The following is a 21,108-nucleotide window of genomic DNA, read 5'->3' as shown; positions in this document are numbered from 1 at the left end:
GGCCGCGGGGGCGGGGGGGAGTTCCCAGACCTTTCTGACTCGGCGAGAAACGGCCGTCGGGAAAAGTTGAAATTGTGAATGAAAAATGAATTTTTCTGTCTCTCGTCGTCTATGAAGAAAAAACAAAGTCATGTTAATCACTGGTAATTCAAAATAAAGTACTCCTCTATGAAATCTGTGGATGTTGATAGACCGTACACCGCCGCAAGATGGAGGGACCTCAGCGTGCACCGTCAGGGGATGGTGCCGTGGGACAGAGGGTAAGCTTAGCACCTCGATGCCTCCTATTAACCTCCAGGCCGCAAACACAACGCACGAGCCGCGGCGGAGGAGCTACCTTGTGGTAAAAGATTACTTGAAATGTTTTCAAAAAAAGCCCAAATTAAACAACCGACGTAACGTGACCCAGTGAAGCTATGAGTACTGGATAGCACACCGACAGGAACCAGTTATTCCTTCACTACGCAGCGCGCAACAGCTGATTCAGAGTTAAAAAAAAAAAAAATTAATTTAATTTTGTAAATAAAGCAACACTGTCCCGACGTCAGACTCGGTGCTCTGCGCTGTGCGCCTCGTCCAAGGGCGGAGGGATTTGAACTCCGTTACCCAGGGTTCAGTGCGGCGAGCTCTCAAATCCTTTAAATAGGTTTAAGTCGGATCAGAAGCAGAGACGGCGAATGCAGTGAGACAGCAGACATGCCGCTGAAAAGGGAAGGTGAGATTATTATTCTTTTACTCACTGTGTGTGTATGTGTGTGTGTGTGTGTGTCAAACATAATAAACTGATGTAAATGATTAAAACATGTACATTTAGCTGTCAGTTACCTCTACAATTCTTTCTGAAAAAGCTTTCAAGTGAACCACTTCAAGAAGTTGATGGTTCAGTTGACCAGCACTAAAGTTAGTCACTGTCTTGTAAACTTATAGGCTATAGTCCCAGTATAACAACCGTCATGTGAACACCGTATTTGTCACGCCGGATTTCGGGGGTTAAGAAATGCCAGAACCTATCCAGATCGACAGGTGATCGGTTATTCACCGGCATTCCGTTTTGCCGCGGCGCGTCGACGCCTCTGACCGCGACGCTTCCGGTGTGTTCGCGCTGCACCGGAAGGCCGGTCGCACCGCGTGCACTTCACCCGGAAATGGCTCCTTTGCTCGTTGAGCCAGCGTTTCCGTGGCGACGGGAAGCTGGGAGGGGGTGTGGGAAGCCGCACGCAGGAGTGGCGGCCAAACGCTGTTGACGCCTGGCCGGGTGAAAGAGCGGAATAATTTCAGAATCCCCGGAGGAGCTTGAGCTTACTTCTGTCGGATATTTGTCTCAAAAAATGCACTTTTACTTTCACGTTTTTTATTTTGTTTACAAGTTTTTGGTCCCAAAGGGCCCTTCCCCGCCACCTACAGTATGTTCTGACGGAGGCCCCTTCAGGACCAAAACCTTGACCTGAAATAAAGAAAGTGCTGTGTCTTTGCGAGGCGGCGGCGTCGCCTTGAGTTCTTCCATTTGTTTTTATCTTTTTATTTTTTCGAATCACGGAATCCCAGCCTTTACGAGGATGGCATTTCACATTGATATTTCCTGCTCGTTACGACCAATTAAACAACAACACAGTGTTTTATAAAGAAGTAGTCTGAACAGGAAGTGAAGCGGAGCGATGCTTCACCGGGCTTGCGCCGGGAGACGGGTAGCACTGAACTCTTTCGGGAAAGTGGCGTCGCTTCGCCGAGTGGGAGTGAACACGGCGGCCATCTTGTCCCCAGATGCGGACAGGGCGCGGCAGGTGATGGAGGAATGTCAGTCGGCGGGGTTCAAAGGTCAAGCCGAGAAGCTGCTCAACATCTTTCAGAGCGACCTGTTCCAAGCCCTGCTAGGTGGGAAGCACACACGCAGTAAACATAATACACACAATAAACACACTGCACTCAGTAAACACACACACATTACACACGACACCCATCACCCCCCACCCCACCCCACCCCACCCACACCCCGTAAATCCGGGATTAGCGGTGAAATCACAGTGACATCACCGGCAAACTGATCCCTGATTGGACGGATCCTCAACTTCATTAGCAAGGATTAGGCTCTATTGTGTGTCTCTCTCGCTATATCTATCTATCAGTCAGTCACTCTCTCTGTCTGTCTGTCTGTCTGTCTCTCTCTCTGTCTGTCTGTCTGTCTGTCAGTCTATCTATCTATCTTTCTATCTATACACACAGTATTACTATATTTGTGTGAGTGCACATGTGTGTATGTCAACAGACATCCAGGAGTTCTACGAGCTGACAGTGGGTGAGAAACAGACAGGAAGCGGAACACACACACCTTCTCTGGTAGGCGTACACACACACACACACACACACACACACACACTGTAGTGATTTTCTACATTTTGCACCAGTCTAACAGTATGTTACACTTAAGAGTTACTATGCAAATATACTGTAAATTCATAAACAATAATATAAATACATAGGTATATACATATATAGTGTGTGTGTGTGTGTGTGTGTGTGTGTGTGTGTGTGTGTGTGTGTGTGTGTGTGTGTGTGTGTGTGTGTGTGTGTGTGTGTGTGTGTGTGTGTGTGTGTGTGTGTGAAAAGAAAAAAAGGACGCCAAACCCTCTCGGGAGGTTCCGGGGCGTTTTTTTGGGGGGAGGGATTTTAACAGCTAAATGCATCAATCTGGTGCGCTTTGAGGTGAAAATGTAAAGACTGGATTTACATTCATTTTGTAAGGTCATTCAATATCAACTTAATTGGTTGTCAAATGCCATAGAAGAGCTTGAAAAGAACTTTCCTTTTTTTTCCCCCCCATATCCACCAACGTCTCTGTCCCGATGCCCCTTTCTGTGCTCACACCTGCTCCACCTCCCTCTGGTGGGACACTTTCATTTTCAATTTAAAGACAAAAAAGAAACAAGTAGAATTGCCATACTCAACTAGTAGTACTCGTACCCTCATGATGCAGGTCGTGTATAGTAGTATTAGTAGTACTCATACCCTCATGATGCAATACTCGACTAGATATTTCTATTGACACGTGTGTTTATGTTTAAAGTGGACTTTAAACCATTCAGTATTACGAACGGCCTTTGATTACTATTGGTTAAATGAATGGAACTTTTTGAATTTGAAATATTTGACCATTGGCTTGCGACGGTATTTCTAGTTACCTCTCGATTCTTCCTCATCTCCTCTTTGTCCTTTTTTACTGAGGTACTTTAAGATACTCATCTGGAAATAGAAGGTGTGAACATTCATCTTAAAACTGAAATTGAACCAAAAAAACTGAACTAAAGTATTATTGAAGTGTGTGTGTGTGTGTGTGTGTGTGTGTGTGTGTGTGTGTGTGTGTGTGTGTGTGTGTGTGTGTGTGTGTGTGTGTGTGTGTGTGTGTGTGTGTGTGTGGCAACGCTGCACCAGCTATTTGTACGTATGTACAACTAGCTGCAGCGCCGCCTAATGGTAACACACACGGACACACATACCTCGGCACACACTCTAATCCACATGGCAACACCCATCAATGTTACCTAGCAACAGCAGCAGTTTGACCAGGGCGACAGCTGTATGACGCCATGGCAACAAGACGCCCCATCTGCCTCTCTCTTTCTCTGTCATTCTTATTGTTGATTTTCAAGTAGCGAGTGAATCAAGGAGGTATGTTTTATCTCGTCATTTCTCCCTCTCCCCCCCTCTCCTCCTTCTCTCTGTGTAGAATGCTGTTGCTCTTTTCTTTAACCCTCTCGCTCTCTGTCTGGTCTGCTGGCAGACGGAGAGGGAGAGAGCAGCAGGATAGACAGAGAAAAGAGGAGAGGTGGGGAGTAGGGAGGGGGGGGAGATCGACACCTGTGTGTGTGTGTGTGTGTGTCTGTCTTTGTGTGTGTGTGTGTGTGTGTGTGTGTGTGTGTGTGTGTGTGTGTGTGTGTGTGTGTGTGTGTGTGTGTGTGTGTGTGTGTGTGTGTGTGTGTGGACATGGACTGTCTCTGCATTGTCACCACAAAGGTAAGGCTGCAGCTGCACACATGTGTCGTGTGTGTGTGTGTCAGTGTGTGTCAGTGTGTGTGTGTGTGTGTGTGCGTGTGTTGAATCCCATTTCACCCGATCTCACGTTCGAACCTTTGATAGGTGGTTGTGTGTTTGTGTCTGTGTCCGTCGTGTCTAAGAGACATAATGAATCTGTCTTTAACATGCTACCTGCTGAAGCTTAGCATCTCTGTTAGCCTAGCTACAGGCTGTCCGGTTCTTGTCTGTCTGTCTGTACACTGTCATATTTTAGAGCCACTGTTTCTGAGTCCTATATAAACAGTACTGGTTGGACCAGAGTCCTATGTAGACAGTTCTGTAGACAGTTCAGGTTGGACCGGAGTCCTATGTAGACAGTTAGTCCCGGTTGGACCAGAGTCTTATAGTCCCGGTTTGACTACAGTCCTATATAGACAGTTAGTCCTGGTTGGGCCAGAGTCCTATGTAGACAGTTTGTCCTGGCTCGACAACAGCCCTATAGTCCCGGTTGGACCACAATCCTATAGTCCCGGTTTGACCACAGTCCTATATAGACAGTTAGTCATGGTTGGACCAGGGTCCTATGTAGACACTAAGTGCAGGTTGGACCACCGTCCTATAAAGACAGTTAGTCCTGGTTGGGCCAGAGTCCTATGTAGACAGTTTGTCCTGGTTCGACAGCAGTCCTATAGTCCTGGTTGGACCAGAGTCCTATTCAGAGAGTTAGTCCTCGTTGGACCACAGTCCTATAGTTCTAGTTGGACCACAGCCCTATTTAGACAGTTAGTGCTGGTTGGACCAGAGTCCTATATAGACGGGTAGTCCTGATTGGACCACAGTCCTATAGTCCTGGTTGGACCACAGTCGTATATAGACAGTCAAGGTTGGACCAGAGTCCTATATAGACGGTTCGTCCTGATTGGATCAGAGTCCTTTAGTCCTGGTTCGACCACAGTTGTATAGAGACAGTCAAGGTTGGACCAGAGTCCCATGTAGACAGTTAGTCCTGGTTGGATCAGAGTCCTATATGGACCAGAGTCCTATGTAAACAATTAGTCCTGGTTGGACCGTAGTCCTATAGTCCTGGTTGGACCATTGATAGTTAGTCCTGGGGGGACCAGAGTCCTATAGTTCTGGTTGGACCACTGTCCTATGTAGACAGTTAGTCCTGATTGGACCAGAGTCCTATAGTCCTGGTTGGACCACTGTCCTATTTAGATAGTTAGTCCTGGTTGGACCAGAGTCCTATTTAGACAATTGGTCCTGGTTGGACCAGAGTCCTATAGTCCTGGTTGGACCACTGTCCTATCTAGACAGTTGGTATTGGTTGGACCAGAGTCCTATGTAGACAGTTAGTCCTGGTTGGATCAGAGTGCTATAGTCCTGGTTGGACCACTGACCTACAGTATATAGACAGTTGGTCCTGGTTGGGCCAGAGTCCTATGTAGACGGGGTTAAAAAGACTGTAGTCATGCTTGTTTGTGTGGAAGTTGCTCTGATTTTTTTTCTTGTTTAAGTGCTTTTAAATAAAGTTTTCTGTCAGTTTGTAACTTACGTTCAGTGATTTACAACAGTCCAGTCGGTCTAGTTGCTCGGATATCATTGTGGGAGTGGTGATTCGTGTGATTCTGTAGGTGGGATGTTTGCTGCAGATGGTTCCCTTGGTGCTGAACGATCAATGGAAGAATGTCATATTGACAGCAGGCATGTTCCCCTCACATTCAGAAGGACTACGGGGAAATCTACCAAATTCACCCCTATGTGTCTGTCTGTCTGTCCATCTGTCTGTCTGTCTCTCTTTCTCTTTCTCTCTCTAGAAGTATCGTTACCAGGATGATGAGACCCCGCCCCTTGTTCCCAGTTCTGGTCACATGACTCACGGACGAAGTGCCGAGTTGACACACACACACCCTGCAACGCTCACGGTACAGATGCACGCGCACGCACACACACACACACACACACACAAATACACAAATCTTTGTAGCCAAACACATGTTTTGCTCCAAAGTGGATTTATGTTCACGTTGTACCACTTAAATAATGATGCCCCACTCCACTGTGTGAGCGCTCGGCACAAAAAAAAAACACCCCCACTACAACACTTGGCCAACTTACCTAACCCTAACCTTTGATAGCGTTTTACACGAAAGTAGATATTGGAAGTAATTCATGAAAGCCACCATTTGTTGACAGTAAAGACACAAGATGAACAGTAAATTAACAGTAAATTGTCAGTAAATGAACAGCAGATGAACAGTGAGGACAGCAGCCAAACAATAGATAAACAGCAGGTGGAGAGTGAAATTGGCTGGTACCAGAATATACTTGGCCTTAAAAGCATTTTACAGTCATGAATGGAGTCCGTTCTTGTACATCCAGTAAGAAGCTGTTCTGTGAGGCTGCCCCCTGCTGGTGGGACACAGAACTACAGCGCTAGATTAAAAAAAAAAAAAAAAAAAAAAAGCCATATGATGCATTAATATTAATAAACGGTATAACAGGCATATGGATGGAAGATGGATGTACATACAAATATAGATAGATGGTATCAGCTGACCTCTCCTGTTCCCTCTTTTGCACGCACGCACACACCCACCTACACACACACACACACACACCCACCTACACACACAGAGGTAAACGTAATGAAGAGGCACTGTTTCTGCTGAGTTATTGCCATGGCAACACTCATGTTGGTGACCATGGTTACTGTGTGTGTGTGTGTGTGTGTGTCTCTTGTTGCTATATTTATCATCCTTCATCCTCCTCTAAAATACTCCTCTCGCCTCTCCTCCTCCTCCTCCTCCTCCTCCTCTGCGCTCAGCCTCCATCTCTCCTCCTCCTCCTTTTATCTCCCTCTTGGCAAGCAGCCCAGTGACATCACTGAGGGGAGGGTATTCCTTGAGAGAGAGAGAGAGAGAGAGAGAGAGAGAGAGAGAGAGAGAGAGAGAGAGAGAGAGAGAGAGAGAGAGAGAGAGAGAGAGAGAGAGAGAGAGAGAGAGAGAGAGAGAGAGAGAGAGAGAGAGAGAGAGAGAGAGAGAGAGAGAGAGAGAGAGAGAGAGAGAGAGAGAGAGACTGATGGAGAGAAGGCAGGAGGAGAGCTGGAAACGAGCAGCGGCGCGTCTCGCTCCCCCTCTCTCGCCCAATTGGATTTTAGGCTTCAGGCCGAAGATGTTTTGCTGTCTTTTCGGGTAGAAATCGGAAACAAGCCATCGGAGTCCGTACGTAACGCTACTTGGCCGGCCGCCTTCACGTGCGCGGCTTATCTGACGTTAGGCTAACGTGCGCATCGCTCGTGACGTCATCTCGGCGCTCCGCTCCACTGTGTGTGGGTGGGTGTGTGGGAGTGTGCGTGCGTGCGTGTTTGTGTGCGTGTGTGTGTGTGTGTGCGTGTGTGTGTGTGTGTGATTAGTCTTTGCCTATTTAAATAATTTAGCTCGCCCTGACGTGTTTTTATGTAATCCGAGCGACGGTCCCCCGATGCTGGCTAATCTGAACAGATAGAGAGACAGAAAGAAAGAGAGAGAGCGAGAGAGAGAGAGAGAGAGAGAGGAGGAGGAGGAGGAGGCGAAGGAGAGAGAGAGGAGGTGATGATGTTTGTGTCTGTGTGGTACGCTAAGAAGATGGGACGGAGATTTATCAACAATGTGAGGAAAGCAAAGAGACAGAGGCAAAGAATGATGGTAGGACATCATGTCTTCATAACTATCTCTCAGTCTATCTGTCCACCTGTCTATCTGTCTATCTATCTGTCTACCTATCTATTTATTATGTAATAGATTGTATGGCTGTGCGTTGGCAGATCTCGACAGCTCCCTCTGTTTAACAGGAAGTAGTGAAATTAGTGTGTGTGTGTGTGTGTGTGTGCGTGTGTGTGCGTGTGCGTGTGTGCACGCGCGTTATTTGTGTGTGTTATGTAAAGTAGGTGTGTAGATGTTGACAGCTGTTTCGTCTCTGGCCGGAGCGAGCATTACTTACAGTCTAAAAACCACGAGGGAGTGAGAGAGAGCATTACTTACAGTCTAAAAAACCTCCAGGGAGAGGGAGCTTCTCCATCACTCCATCTCCACATCTCAATGGCACAATTCCCAAAAAAAAGAAGAAGAATCCGGGGGGTGGGGGGGAAGCCGGAGGGCCAGGCGCCACGGCACAAATGGTGAAACGCGAGAACGCTCCGGGTTCTCTCCCGGGGTGTCTCATCGCATCCCTTCTTTCCCCGTGGTCTCACGTCGGCAAATAGTCGCGGGTTCCGGAAAAAATAAAAAATAAAATAAAATAAAATAACCCGTCGTTTGTTTTGCGGACTCCGAAGGGCGAAGCCGAAGTCCCGTTCTGCATTTCGTACCGTCCACACGTCGAGACCGGGACCCCACGATGAGTTTCTGCCGCCGGTGCCGTGCGCGTTCCGCGTCAGCTGCAGCTCGTGTCTTGGAAGTGGCGGAGCTCCGGTGTCGTCCCTGAAAACTGTTTAAAAGCTCACGCTGACACACTGAGGTTGTGACTGACAACACTTTACAACGTGACATTGATGTGTGTGTTTTTTAATATATATATATATATATATATATATGGGAAGTATGAGAAAATACTCCCAAAATGGGTAATGTGGGGTAAAAATGCCATAGTTACTACAATGCCTGTCGTCATGTTTTCCATGAGGACAGGTTGAAGAATTTGGCGGTGCCGTTGTTCCGAAGGCGCCCTTATTCCCAAACCCCGACAGTCCCGAAAAATGTCCCATTGGACACGGATGACACCCTCACCCTGAACTTAACCACCTCCCACCTGACATTTTTCAGACTGTCGGGCTTTGGGAACAAGGGGCCGCCACCCGGCCGTCTTCCTGGTTCAGCGTTAAGAGAACACTGAGGGCAGAGGAAATGCGCCGTGAGTTTTTGGTCTTTGACAAGAAGGAAAACCTCGTCGAGGTCGGCCTCATCCTTAAAAAAAAGAAACGTGGTTCTGGTCTTAAACGCAGCTCACGAAATGACCCCCCCCCCCAAAAAAATGTCGTGTTTGAAAGTGGGCAAACGTTATGTCACGTTGCAAACATGCCCGGGCCCCCGTCCGGCGGGGATGACATTTCAAACGTCTCTCTGTGATTTGCGCGAACGAGTCTCCACGCGTCGCCCTTCTGCAAAGCCAGCGCCTCTCGTTCACCACGGAAACACCCAAAGGACGGGGTTGTTCAGGAAAAGTAATTCGGAGCAAACTACCGGTCCCGGTCGGCTCCGTCGTGCCCCCCCCCCCCATCCCCTGCGGTCGGTTGGACTCGGCTGTAACCTTGAAAAAGCCCGAAAACAGTTGTGTTCACTGTGACGGCGTCAGTCGTAAATAAACACACTTTGTTTAAAGAGATAAAGGATAATCCCGATGAAGTGATTTCAACTCTCATGTTTGACACTTGGCTCTCACCTGAGAAACACCCGAATTAACTTTGGTGAGGGGCTTTAATTAACGTGTTATATTTATCGCATCATATTACTCAATACTCATTCCTATGTTTTACTCTGTCGCATATAGGTTGTTTATAATCTGTGCCGTTATCGTCAACATTTGTCAATGGTTGCTAAGATTTGTGCTGTAATATCTGATTCTACTCGCAGCGTCTGTCTATTCCCAAGACAGAGAAGAGTCACTTTCAACGTCCTGTTAAAATGCTGATTCTCCAGCCTTGTTGTCATGGTGACATCACCAGTCAGTCTGTCAGTCTGTCAGTCCGTTGTGATGTTACCAAACCTTCCCAGCTGAAAAGTAGTTGTTAGAAATACTCCTCAGTACACACGCGCGCGCACACACACACACACACACACACACACACACACACACACACACACACACACACACACACACACACACACTCTCACTCTCGAGGAGTCTATTCCTCCAGATGATTCCATATATTATTCAGGTGAGACAATGTCGCGCTGATTCAGTTATAACAGTTGAGTTTGTGAATATGATGATGAAGTGAACAGTGATTACAGCTATGATGTCATCATCTACAGTGCTCATCTGTCCTGTGTGATGGTTTCATCACTGTGTGACTTTGTGTTCGCCCCTGACGTGCGGGGCCGATCTGATGACCGATGACAATAATGTAGTTCTGATGGTCACATGTCTGCCTGCCTGCCTGTCAGCCTGCCTGTCTGTTTGTCTGTCCCTCCATAACATCATGGGAGGAGGAGGGGGGTGGGGGTGCAGATGGTTGCTATGGCTACAGCTGTTGCCAAGGCAACTGGCTCAGCAGCTGTTGCTATGGAGTTTCCATGGAAACAATGGGGCTAACTGGCTTAAGACAAGCACGCACGCACGCACGGGCACACACACACACACACACACACGCAGACACTTATACACACACACACACACACACACACACACACACACACACACATGCGCGCACACACACAGCTTCATTCTGTCTTTGTTTCTTTGCAGATGAACGGATCAGAAGGGGAAATGGAATATGAAGAGATCACTCTGGAGAGGGTAGGACACACACACACACACACACACACACACACACACACACACACACAGGACACTAAGCGGACGTACTGAAGAGGGTGGCACACACACACACACAATACACACACATGACATACACAAGTAATACACATTTACATAACACACACACACATAATACACACATAGAGTAGGACACAGATACACCTCAAATAGTTCCATCTGAAAGTTCTCCTTGGATGTTTTCGAGACGTGTTAAAAATAGATGAAGCTGATGGTCATGCAGAGGTTTCAAAGCAGCGTCGTGTTTGAAGTGCCATGTCAGCGTCCTGCTAATGTGACGTCACCTCCCTCCTCCACCACACTGAGAGTGAGACGTTTCTTACAGTACCCTGAACACCATCACACCTTAACCCTGTACCCTGAACACCATCACACACTGACCCTATACCCTGAACACCATCACACAGTCACCCTGTACCCTGAACACCATCACACACTGACCCTATACCCTGAACACAATCACACAGTAACCCTGTACCCTGAACACCATCACACAGTAACCCTGTACCCTGAACACCATCACACAGTAACCCTGTACCCTGAACACCATCACACACTGACCCTCTACCCTGAACACCATCACACACTGACCCTCTACCCTGAACACCATCACACAGTAACCCTGTACCCTGAACACCATCACACAGTAACCCTGTACCCTGAACACCATCACACAGTAACCCTGTACCCTGAACACCATCACACACTGACCCTCTACCCTGAACACCATCACACAGTAACCCTGTACCCTGAACACCATCACACAGTAACCCTGTACCCTGAACACCATCACACAGTAACCCTGTACCCTGAACACCATCACACACTAACCCTATACCCTGAACACCATCACACAGTAACCCTGTACCATGAACACCATCACACAGTAACCCTGTACCATGAACCATGAACACCATCACACAGTAACCCTGTACCATGAACACCATCACACACTAACCCTATACCCTGAACACCATCACACAGTAACCCTGTACCATGAACCCCATCACCCAGTAACCCTGTACACCATCATTCACATAGTAACACTATACCCTGTTCTCATTACATAGTAACCCTATACCCTGAACACCATCACACAGTAACCCTGTACACCATCATTCACATAGTAACGCTATACCCTGTACACATTACATAGTAACCCTATACCCTGAACACCATCAATCACATAGTAACTCTGTACCCTAAACTCCATCACATACAAACCCTACACCCCTAACACCGTCACACAGTTACCATATACCCTGTACACATCACATAGTAACCATATACACCATCACATAGAAACCCTATAACGTGTACACATCACATAGTAACCCTATACCCTGTACACATCACATAGAAACCACATCACACAGTTCCTCTGTATCCTGTGCACCATCTGACAGAAGTGTCTGACCTTCTGATACTCACGTGTACACCATCAACCACAGAGTAACTCTATACCCTGTACACCATCAACCACATAGTAACTCCATACCCTGTACACCATCAACCACATAGTAACTCCATACCCTGTACACCATCAACCACATAGTAACTCTATACCCTGTACACCATCACACCGTATCCCTATATCCACCCTGTACACACTCACATAGTAACTCAAAACCCTCTCCCCATCACATAGAAACCCTGTACATCATCACACAGTAACGCCATACCCTACACCCGACCAAACTAACCTCTCTCTAACTCTACTAGTGCTACTTTTTTCTAGGGAATGTTTGGCTGGCAGTGCCTGTGATATACATCTGCTAAATGTAATGTAGACCATCACACAGTTACCCTGTACACCTTGCGTACATCACACTCTACCTCTCTAATTTGTTATCATATCTATGATCACATCTAGTGGGTATCTACTTGTACTGTATGTATGTGTGTGTGTGTGTGTGTGTGTGTGTGTGTGTGTGTGTGTGTGTGTGTGTGTGTGTGTGTGTGTGTGTGTGTGTGTGTGTGTGTGTGTGTGTGTGTGTGTGAATATCTTTGTGCACGTGTCTATCTGCATATGTGTGTCGTAGGGGACGTCTGGCCTGGGGTTCAGCATAGCAGGTGGAGCAGATAATCCTCATGTTGGAGACGATCCGTCAATATTCATCACTAAGATCATCCACGGAGGAGCTGCGGCACAGGATGGAAGGCTGAGGTAAGACAGGCACCTAGCATCCACCTAGCAACCACCTAGCATCCACCTAGCATTGACCTAGCAACCCCCTAGCATCCACCTAGCATCCACCTAGCAACCACCTAGCATCCACCTAGCATTGACCTAACAACCCCCTAGCATCCACCAAGCATCCACCAAGCATCCTCCAAGCATTCACCAAGCATCCTCCAAGCATCCACCTAGCAACCACCTATCATCCACCTAGCAACCACCTATCATCCACCTAGCAACCACCTAGCATCCTCCAATCATCCACCTCGCAACCACCTAGCATCCTCCAAGCATCCACCTAGCAACCACCTAGCATACTCAAAGCATTCACCTAGCAACCACCTGGAGACCAAATGATGTTCCAGTCCCGGGTTTCCTTCTGGTACAGCTAATGGTAGCTAACCGGAGCCAAGAGACCATGGTTCATGGATTATGGTTGGTTATTGATCGTATATGGATTACTGTAGAGTAACTACTAGTTGTGTGCCCGGCTGAATCATGGAACGGAACACCACATCTTGAGTGTCACACAATTCTTCTGGTCACACATTTCAGTGCAACACCCGCCCAACCTTTCCTGCTTAGTTGCCCGAAGCTGCCAGCCTTTAAAACAGGAGTGCATGCTGGAATGTTGCCAGAATTCAGACGCTCCCTCCCTCTCTCTCTCTCTCTCTGGCTCTCTTGCTCTCTCTCTCTCGCTCCCTTATTCTCTCTCTCTCTCTCTCTCTCTCTCTCTCTCTCTCTCTCACTTGCTCTCTCTCCCTGGCTTGCTCGCTCGCTCGCTCACTCCCTCCCTCCCTCTCTCTCTCTCTGTCCGTCCTCCAGGGTAAATGACAGCATCGTCCTGGTTAACGACGTGGACGTTCGTGATGTCACCCACTGTATCGCCGTGGAGGCGCTGAAGGAGGCGGGGCCCGTGGTCCGACTGGTCGTCCTGAGGAAGAGGCAGGAGACGTTAATGCAGATCAAACTGTTCAAAGGACCCAAAGGTCAGAGGTCACGAGGGAAGGGACGCCGTAGAAAACCCAACGGGAACACGTCTGTGCAGAGCTAGAAGCTACCACTTACGACGCTGTCCCTCCACCTCTCTGCCTCCGCCTGTCTCTCCGCCCCCTCCCCCCACCAGGTCTGGGCTTCAGCATAGCCGGCGGTGTCGGCAACCAGCACGTCCCGGGGGACAACAGCATCTACGTCACCAAGATCATCGAGGGTGGGGCAGCTCATAGAGACGGAAGACTGCAGATCGGAGACAAGATACTGGCTGTAAGGCGCGCGCACGCATGCACACACGCACGCACACACACGACACATACACACACACACACACACACACACACACACACACACACACTGTTCCTTGTGATTCTCCACCCACCACTGGTCGTCAGCGTCTATAAAACGTCTGTAGAACTCACATGGGTGTTTATGTGTTTTATATATCCAGGCTTTCTTCCTCTTTTAAACATGGAAAAAAAACAGCGCAGATCCCAAATCCTGCGCGGCAGCCATTTTGGATCCGATCTCCGTTCTACGGTGGGGTAGAGGAGGGGAGGGGGGGGGCAGGGGGTGTCGCCCCCTATCGGACGCAGGTTCCTCCACGTTGGGCCCTTGGTGGCCGATTGCGAGCGGGGTGGGGTTTTTTTGGGGGGGGGGGAGGGGGATATCTTTTGTTCCTTTTTTTTGGAAATGTTCGTCCCTATCGACGGTCACGCTGCTTTTCCGAATGGCGAGTGCCCCACCCTTGTGCTGTGGTGGGGGAGGCGGCGGACCCCGCCAGTGACGGTGCAAAGGGGACGAAGAGGAGCACGTACAGAACACAAACACATGAAACCATGTTTCTCGTAAAGTTCCAGATAAATACACATGGGATAAAAACAAAACATGGGATGTTTTTTTTTTTTTTTTTGTACCACATAATGTCGGCGTTTCACCACTTTAAACACGGGGGGGGGGGTCACTGCGCCCGCCGCGGTGAAGCGTTTGGAGTGCTTCCGGTTCCCATGTGCGTTGGGGCGGGAGGGACGAAGATGGACGGAGTCATTCTCCGGGGAAACTGGGCGGCGGAGCAGGTCGTCATTCACCTCGGGAGGACCCAGCCTCCCTCGTAGCCGCGCAGCCCCCTTCACGCTGGAGGAGGAGTGGGTGGGGGCGTCTTCAGGTGGGACGCCGGGAGGTTTTTTTTTTTTTTTTGGGGGGGGGGGGCGATGGGACGGACCTGAAGCGGTTTCACGTCGGACGCAAAGGAGGAGACGCGGCCGCTCGCGGGATCCGCTCAACGCTGCGACAATTAAACATTCAGGAGAGAGAGAGAGAGACTTTAATGTGGGTCAGAGCTGGAGTCCAGGGGGGAGGGGGGCCAGCGAGCCGGGTCCATACATGTCATCTCCCCGGGAGCCGTGCTGGTCCGAGCCGCTGCCCCGGTGGAAAGGACAATATATTTGTGCCGGAATCATCTCTCTCTCTCTTTCCTCTTTCTGTCCCCCTCCCCTGCCCCCCCTCTCTCTCTCTCTCTCTCCCTCCCTCCCTCCTCTGTCTCTCCCTCTCTCTCTCTCGCTCTCCGCAGGTCAACAGCGTGTGTCTGCAGGAGGTTCTCCACGAGGATGCCGTCACCGCCCTGAAGAACACCTCGGAGGTCGTGTACCTTAAAGTTGCTACTTCCACCTACACGCCGCCCCCCGACCTCACCAGCTGTACGTACACACACGCACACACACACACACACACACACACACACACACACACTAGTTGTACCTTTCTACTGTCTTTCATCGTTCTGCGTCGCTGATTGTCTCGTAAGTTATCGTTTAGGAACATATATCTTATTTTTGGACATTTTATTGTTTTGGTCTTTTTCCTTTGTTATTGTTTATTTTTTCTGTTCTTTCTTTAGGTTATATCATGAGGTGTAGTGTGTATTTCCATATCTTATTGTGTACAGTTACTGTTTTGATGTTTCCCTCCGAGGATGGATTGGGATCCGTGTCCGACCTCGTCCCCGACGACGGAAAGCGTAAAACACCTCGTCGGGAAACGAGTGAAGTCGTTTGATTGTTCGGATGTTTTCAAAATATTTTCATCTCGATTCCACTGCCGTTGTTGCTGCACCTGTCGCTCTGTTTTCAGGGCCTTGCTTTTAAAGTTGCGTGAAACCTCTTTCATCAAGTTTACGACGAGTGATCGTGACGCCTCTTAAAGTTCCCGCTACAAACACTCGACGGAACGGTGTTAATTGGGATTTTATGAAAGTCATTTTGATATTAATGAGAGAACCTGTTACCTCACCCCCATCTCTCTCTCTCTCTCTCTCTCTCTCTCTCTTTTGCTCTCTTGTTCTCTTTCTCGCTCTCTCTTGCTCTCTCTCTCTCTCGGACGTTTGCTTCAAACAGGCTTTTCAAAATAAAAGTCTGAAGTTAATGTAATGGACCAATGCACAATAAAAGGTCAATTAATTATAGTCTCTCTCCCCCTCCCTCTCTCTCTCTCGTCCAGCTTACATGGAGCCTGAGTATCTGTCGGATTACCCTCAAGTCCTCCCTCCGCCCTCGCCCCGCCGATACTCCCCCATCCCCCATGGCATGATGGGAGATGACGACTACTCGAGGTGAGGGAGAGGGAGGGAGGGAGGGAGGGAGAGAGAGAGGTCTAACAGAAGAAAACACTTGAAACAAGCTGGGACGTGTTCGATTTCAATCCAAATTCAATTCCTTTCGACGTCCTCTTCGTAATCAGATTTAACTTCGATTTGTCTGTTGTAGAGCCCGAAACGGAGCGAGCTGTCGTAGCGTCTTATTTTTGTCAAACAAACCTCGAGCCAGGAAAACACGATGATGTCGTTACTCATAATGTTTGTTTTACGGTCCAGTCGCTGCCTTGAGAGTTTCCACCCCCCCAAAAAAACGTTCACGTTTTACTTTCTCAGACTCTTAATTGAAAATATAAAGTATATGTATTGAAGGTGATCTACGAAACATTGTACATGATGCCAACAACAATAACCAACAGCGATGGAAATATATATATATATATATATATATATATATATATATATATGTATGTATATATGTATGTATATATGTATATATATACATATGTATGTATGTATATATGTATGTATATATGTATATATATACATATGTATATACATACATATGTATGTATGTATGTATGTATATATAAATATATATATTTTTTTTTTTTACAAAAAAAATTACTCTGGTGAAAGTCACTCACATGAGGATACTTCTTGAGTAAACATCAAAGTAGCTGATATTACATTTACTTAAGCATCAAAAGTAATTGCTGTGGAGACAGAAAATCCAGTCTTTTTTTTTTTCTTTAGATTTTATTCTGGTTCCAAATTTTTCTCTCAGCCTAAGAGACACTTCCCTTGGTAAGAGGCATTTCTCACTCTGATATGAGAAAACATTTGTTGTCCACGCATGGGGTCTCCATCAGTCGTAGCTGGTGTGGGAGCGGCAGCCTCACTGCTGGAGGAGGCCGTCGCTCTCCAACACGCTGCTCTAGTTGTGGCTCTCTGGGACAAGTGCCTGTTGTGCCGTACAAACGAAGCCTGACACGGGGGAGGGTTGGCAAACTGTCAACGGCGGGAGGGTGTGAGGGAGGGATGGAGAAAGTGTCCCCGTTGGACACGGTGCTTGTTTCGTTCCATAAGGAAACGGTCAAATGAAATAACCTACATTTAAAATAAAAGCACTGTTCTGGTGCCTTTGTAGCTGTGTGTGCGTGTATATATATATAAATATATATATGTGTGTTACAGGGAAGCCCGGTGTGTGTGTATCCAGCGCGGCTCCTCGGGTTTAGGCTTTAACATCGTGGGCGGTGAGGATGACGACGGCATCTTCATCTCCTTCATCCTGGCGGGCGGACCGGCTGACCTAAGCGGAGACCTGCACACAGGGGACCAGATACTCAGTGTACCGACACACGCAACGTGCACACACGCACACACACACACACAAAACACGCACGCCGCACACTAGCCCGGTCACGCCGCGGTGCAAATATTTGTTGTTGTGCACGTACAGGTGAACGGCGTGGATCTCCGACACGCCACCCATGAGCAAGCGGCGGCAGCTCTGAAGAACGCGGGACAGACTGTGAGCATCGTAGCTCAGTACAGGCCGGAGGGTGAGCACGCACACACACACACACACACACACACACACATTACATATATACTGTATATACACACACATTAAAATAACCTGAATTACTGTGTGTCTGTGTGTAGAATACAGTCGGTTTGAAGCTAAAATCCATGACTTGAGGGAACAGATGAGGAACAGTTTGTCTGGAACTCTGAGAGCAAACTCCTTCTACGTGAGGTACACACTGTTCACCCTTCGTTCTCCACCCTGTGTTCATTATCACTGAGAACCTTTTTAGGATGTTGGACCTGAGAACAGTTTCAAGTATTTCCAATCAGAAGGCAGTATTCACACCGGCCTTGATATCAACACACATTGAATCGTGCGTGCGTGCGTGTGTGTGCGTGCAGAGCGCTGTTTGACTACGACAAGCAGTGGGACTGCGGCGTCCTGTCCCAAGCTCTGGATTTCAGCTTCGGGGACGTGCTCCACGTGACGGACAGCTCAGACGACCAGTGGTGGCAGGCCAGACACCTGGACCTGCTGGGGGAGCTGGGAGAGCTGGGGTACATCCCATCCAAACACAGGTGCGTACGTGCGTATTTTGTTAAAGAGTTGTGTGTGGTGTCGAGGTCGCTTTGTTAGATGAGGTACTCAAGGATGTGAGACAGTACAAGTGTGACTAAACCTGCGTCGGCTTTTGACATTTTTAGACTTTGAAGCCACTCAACTCCCAAAATGAATGAACTTTTGAGGTGGTTTTAAATTGACGATTGTTCATGTTTATTTTACATGTCATCATAGCTAGTTTACTTTAATTATTGATGCGGACACAAAAAATAAAGCATCGTCATTCAACCTGGTACACACACACACACAGGTGTGGGGGGAAATCTCTGGCTCGCGGGCCTGTTGCGGCCCTCCAGGTGTTTCCTTGATTTGATGTTGACGTTAGTCACCTGTCATACATGTTATTGAATAATAATTAGAAAAAACAGTTGAAACCGAATCAATTTCATAACTTTCTTTATTTAAATTGTCATAGTCTAAGACACTAATAACACATCACACACAGTTAGAGAGATTTGACCTGACTTTATTAAATCTGATTTTCACACTCAATGATGATCGCCCTCGATCACATGCATGTTTACTACGTGAACGTTTTTAATTTAGCCCAAAACCTGCATGCACGTGTAGTTTTGCCATTTCAGATCCGGTGGCGCTTTAAAAAAAAAAACCTCTCCGTTCTGTCTTTCATTTCAGAGTGGAAAGAAAACACTGGTCCCAGAGTAAAGGTACCGTCCGCACCTCCTCCCTCTTCTCTCCGTCCCAGAGTGTGTGTGTGTGATGTTTACTGTGACTGCTGCCTTCTCCAGGTGACGGGTTCGTTCAGAGTTATGAGATGGTGACACAGATTCAAGGTACGGACCATAAACACTTTCACCGTTTCAGCTTGTGTTTTTATTCGCTTTGATCGGCGGTTGGGAAGCTCCGTTCTGGAGGACTTCCTGTGAGCGTCACCGTTCACTTTTTCTCTTCCCCCCCCCCCCCTGTAGTGGACTACGCTCGCCCCATCATCATCTTGGGGCCGACCAAAGACCGTCTGAACGACGACTTGCTCTCTGAGTTTCCGGACAAGTTTGGCTCCTGCGTCCCGCGTGAGTAGCACCCGGTGCGCCAGCTGAACCCGAGACGGCTGCCACCGAAAACAGCTGACCTGTCTCCCCCTCCGCCTTAGACACCACCCGCCCACAGAGGGACTACGAAGTCGACGGCCGCGACTACCACTTTGTGTCGTCGCGGGAACAGATGGAGAGCGACATCCAATCGCATCGCTTCATCGAGGCGGGGCAGTACAACAGCCACCTCTACGGGACCTCAGTTCAGAGCGTGAGACAGGTGGCGCACCAGGTGAGACGGGTCACCCGGCCGTCACTACGCTAGATGAAGGTAGAAATAGCACAGCACGCGGCCCCTGAGCAAAGGGCTTCAGTCAGTCAGGAGTAGAAATAACCAAAACAATTAAAATCATAATTAACAGAATTATTAATGTTAACAGTGACCTCTGCTGGACGCTTGAGGAACTGCAATCATGACACACTATGACAGCACTTCCCTCCCTGAGCGCACGCACACACACAAACACGAGCCATGGCGTGGAGAGTGCAACGGGTCGCTCCCAGGTGGGCTGGGTGCTGTAGCGGGCGAGCAAAAAGTACAGAGAGTATGACAGGATAAAAGTCTCACCGGGGGGTGAGACCGGTCCATTACCAGGTGAGACACGGCGCAGGGTGTGGACACAAATCGGACAAGTCACTCACCTGTCTGTGTGTGTGTGTGTGTAGCAGGGTAAACACTGCATCCTGGACGTCTCGGCCAACGCCGTGCGGAGGCTGCAAGCGGCAAATCTTCATCCCATCGTCATCTTCATACGACCTCGATCACTGGAAAACATCATGTGAGTGGCAATGACAATATGTCATTCAGTGTTTGTTTTTCATGATATTATATATATATATATAACATACACCAACACAACCATTAAAGTGTTTGTACGTGGTCAGCACAGCAGTTCATGCCAGTGATAATTCAACGATTTTTTTTTTGACTGACTAGTTTGATAGTGGAAGCGGAGACGACAGTAAAATCAGGGTTTTTTTAGCAGAACTGACTCCATCGTAAAAACACTCAATCGTCAACGCGATGCTTTTAACGTGCGCAGGGATCTGAATAAACGGCTGACGGAGGAGCAAGCCGGGAGAGCTCTGGACAGAGCCGTCAAGCTGGAGCAGGACTTCGTCGAATGTTTCACAGGTAGGTACACACACTCACCACTTGAATCTGGTTGCCGTGGTTCCTCACCCTCTGCGCCGGGCCATACGAGCGCCAACCTGAAGAGAAAATGTAAATACAGATTAAAATACCGCGCGTGTGTATGTGTGTGCAGCGATCATCGAGGGCGACAGCTTCCACGACGCGTACCAGCAGGTGAAGAGCGTCATCGAGCAGCAGAGCGCCCCCTACATCTGGATCGCCGCTCGGCAACCTATCTGAATTCGCCGTGGAGACCCCGCCACGGCCCTCACCGCGGCGACAGGGGGGGGAAAACTGTGAAAGCGTGTCGCCATGGGGACCAACCGAGAGGAACCGTGGCAGTGTCGCCCCCGACGCCGCCGCCCCTCCACCCGTCGCTCCCCGAGACGCTGTACCGAGCGGGGGCGACGGAGGAGGGGCGGGCGGGGCACTAGTTTTAACTATTTTCTATACAAACTA

At 48.4% G+C, this 21,108-nt stretch overlaps 1 protein-coding gene across 1 annotated transcript; it reads left to right on the top strand.

Annotated features, from left to right (window-relative positions):
- The first annotated feature begins 1,746 nt into the window (after window positions 1–1,746).
- On the top strand, window positions 1,747–20,933 carry dlg4b (discs, large homolog 4b). The gene is made up of 20 exons (XM_080023747.1): window positions 1,747–1,872; window positions 2,264–2,334; window positions 5,826–5,933; window positions 10,453–10,503; window positions 12,585–12,709; window positions 13,547–13,710; window positions 13,848–13,984; window positions 15,285–15,411; window positions 16,211–16,322; window positions 17,502–17,658; window positions 17,770–17,872; window positions 17,976–18,069; window positions 18,243–18,419; window positions 19,099–19,130; window positions 19,212–19,256; window positions 19,392–19,493; window positions 19,574–19,746; window positions 20,181–20,293; window positions 20,558–20,649; window positions 20,783–20,933. Exons 1-20 carry the CDS (start codon window positions 1,785–1,787, stop codon window positions 20,887–20,889), a joined length of 2,178 nt encoding a protein of 725 aa, XP_079879873.1. The 5' UTR covers window positions 1,747–1,784; the 3' UTR covers window positions 20,890–20,933.
- The last annotated feature ends 175 nt before the right edge of the window (window positions 20,934–21,108 follow it).

The sequence above is a fragment of the Zeus faber genome (genome assembly GCF_960531495.2).
Source record: "Zeus faber genome assembly, chromosome: 22".
In the NCBI taxonomy this organism is placed as follows: domain Eukaryota; kingdom Metazoa; phylum Chordata; class Actinopteri; order Zeiformes; family Zeidae; genus Zeus; species Zeus faber.
The sequence above is the reverse complement of the archived record's forward strand: the minus strand, read 5'-3'. Positions and strand labels throughout refer to the sequence as shown.

Excerpts from the sequence above, each read along its gene's own strand:
- dlg4b (XM_080023747.1), top strand. The coding sequence starts at position 1,785 with ATGGAGGAATGTCAGTCGGCGGGGTTCAAAGGTCAAGCCGAGAAGCTG. Across the intron at positions 15,412-16,210 it reads GCCCCCCGACCTCACCAGCT|CTTACATGGAGCCTGAGTAT; the intron begins GTACGTACACAC and ends TCTCTCGTCCAG. Across the intron at positions 20,294-20,557 it reads CGATCACTGGAAAACATCAT|GGATCTGAATAAACGGCTGA; the intron begins GTGAGTGGCAAT and ends TAACGTGCGCAG.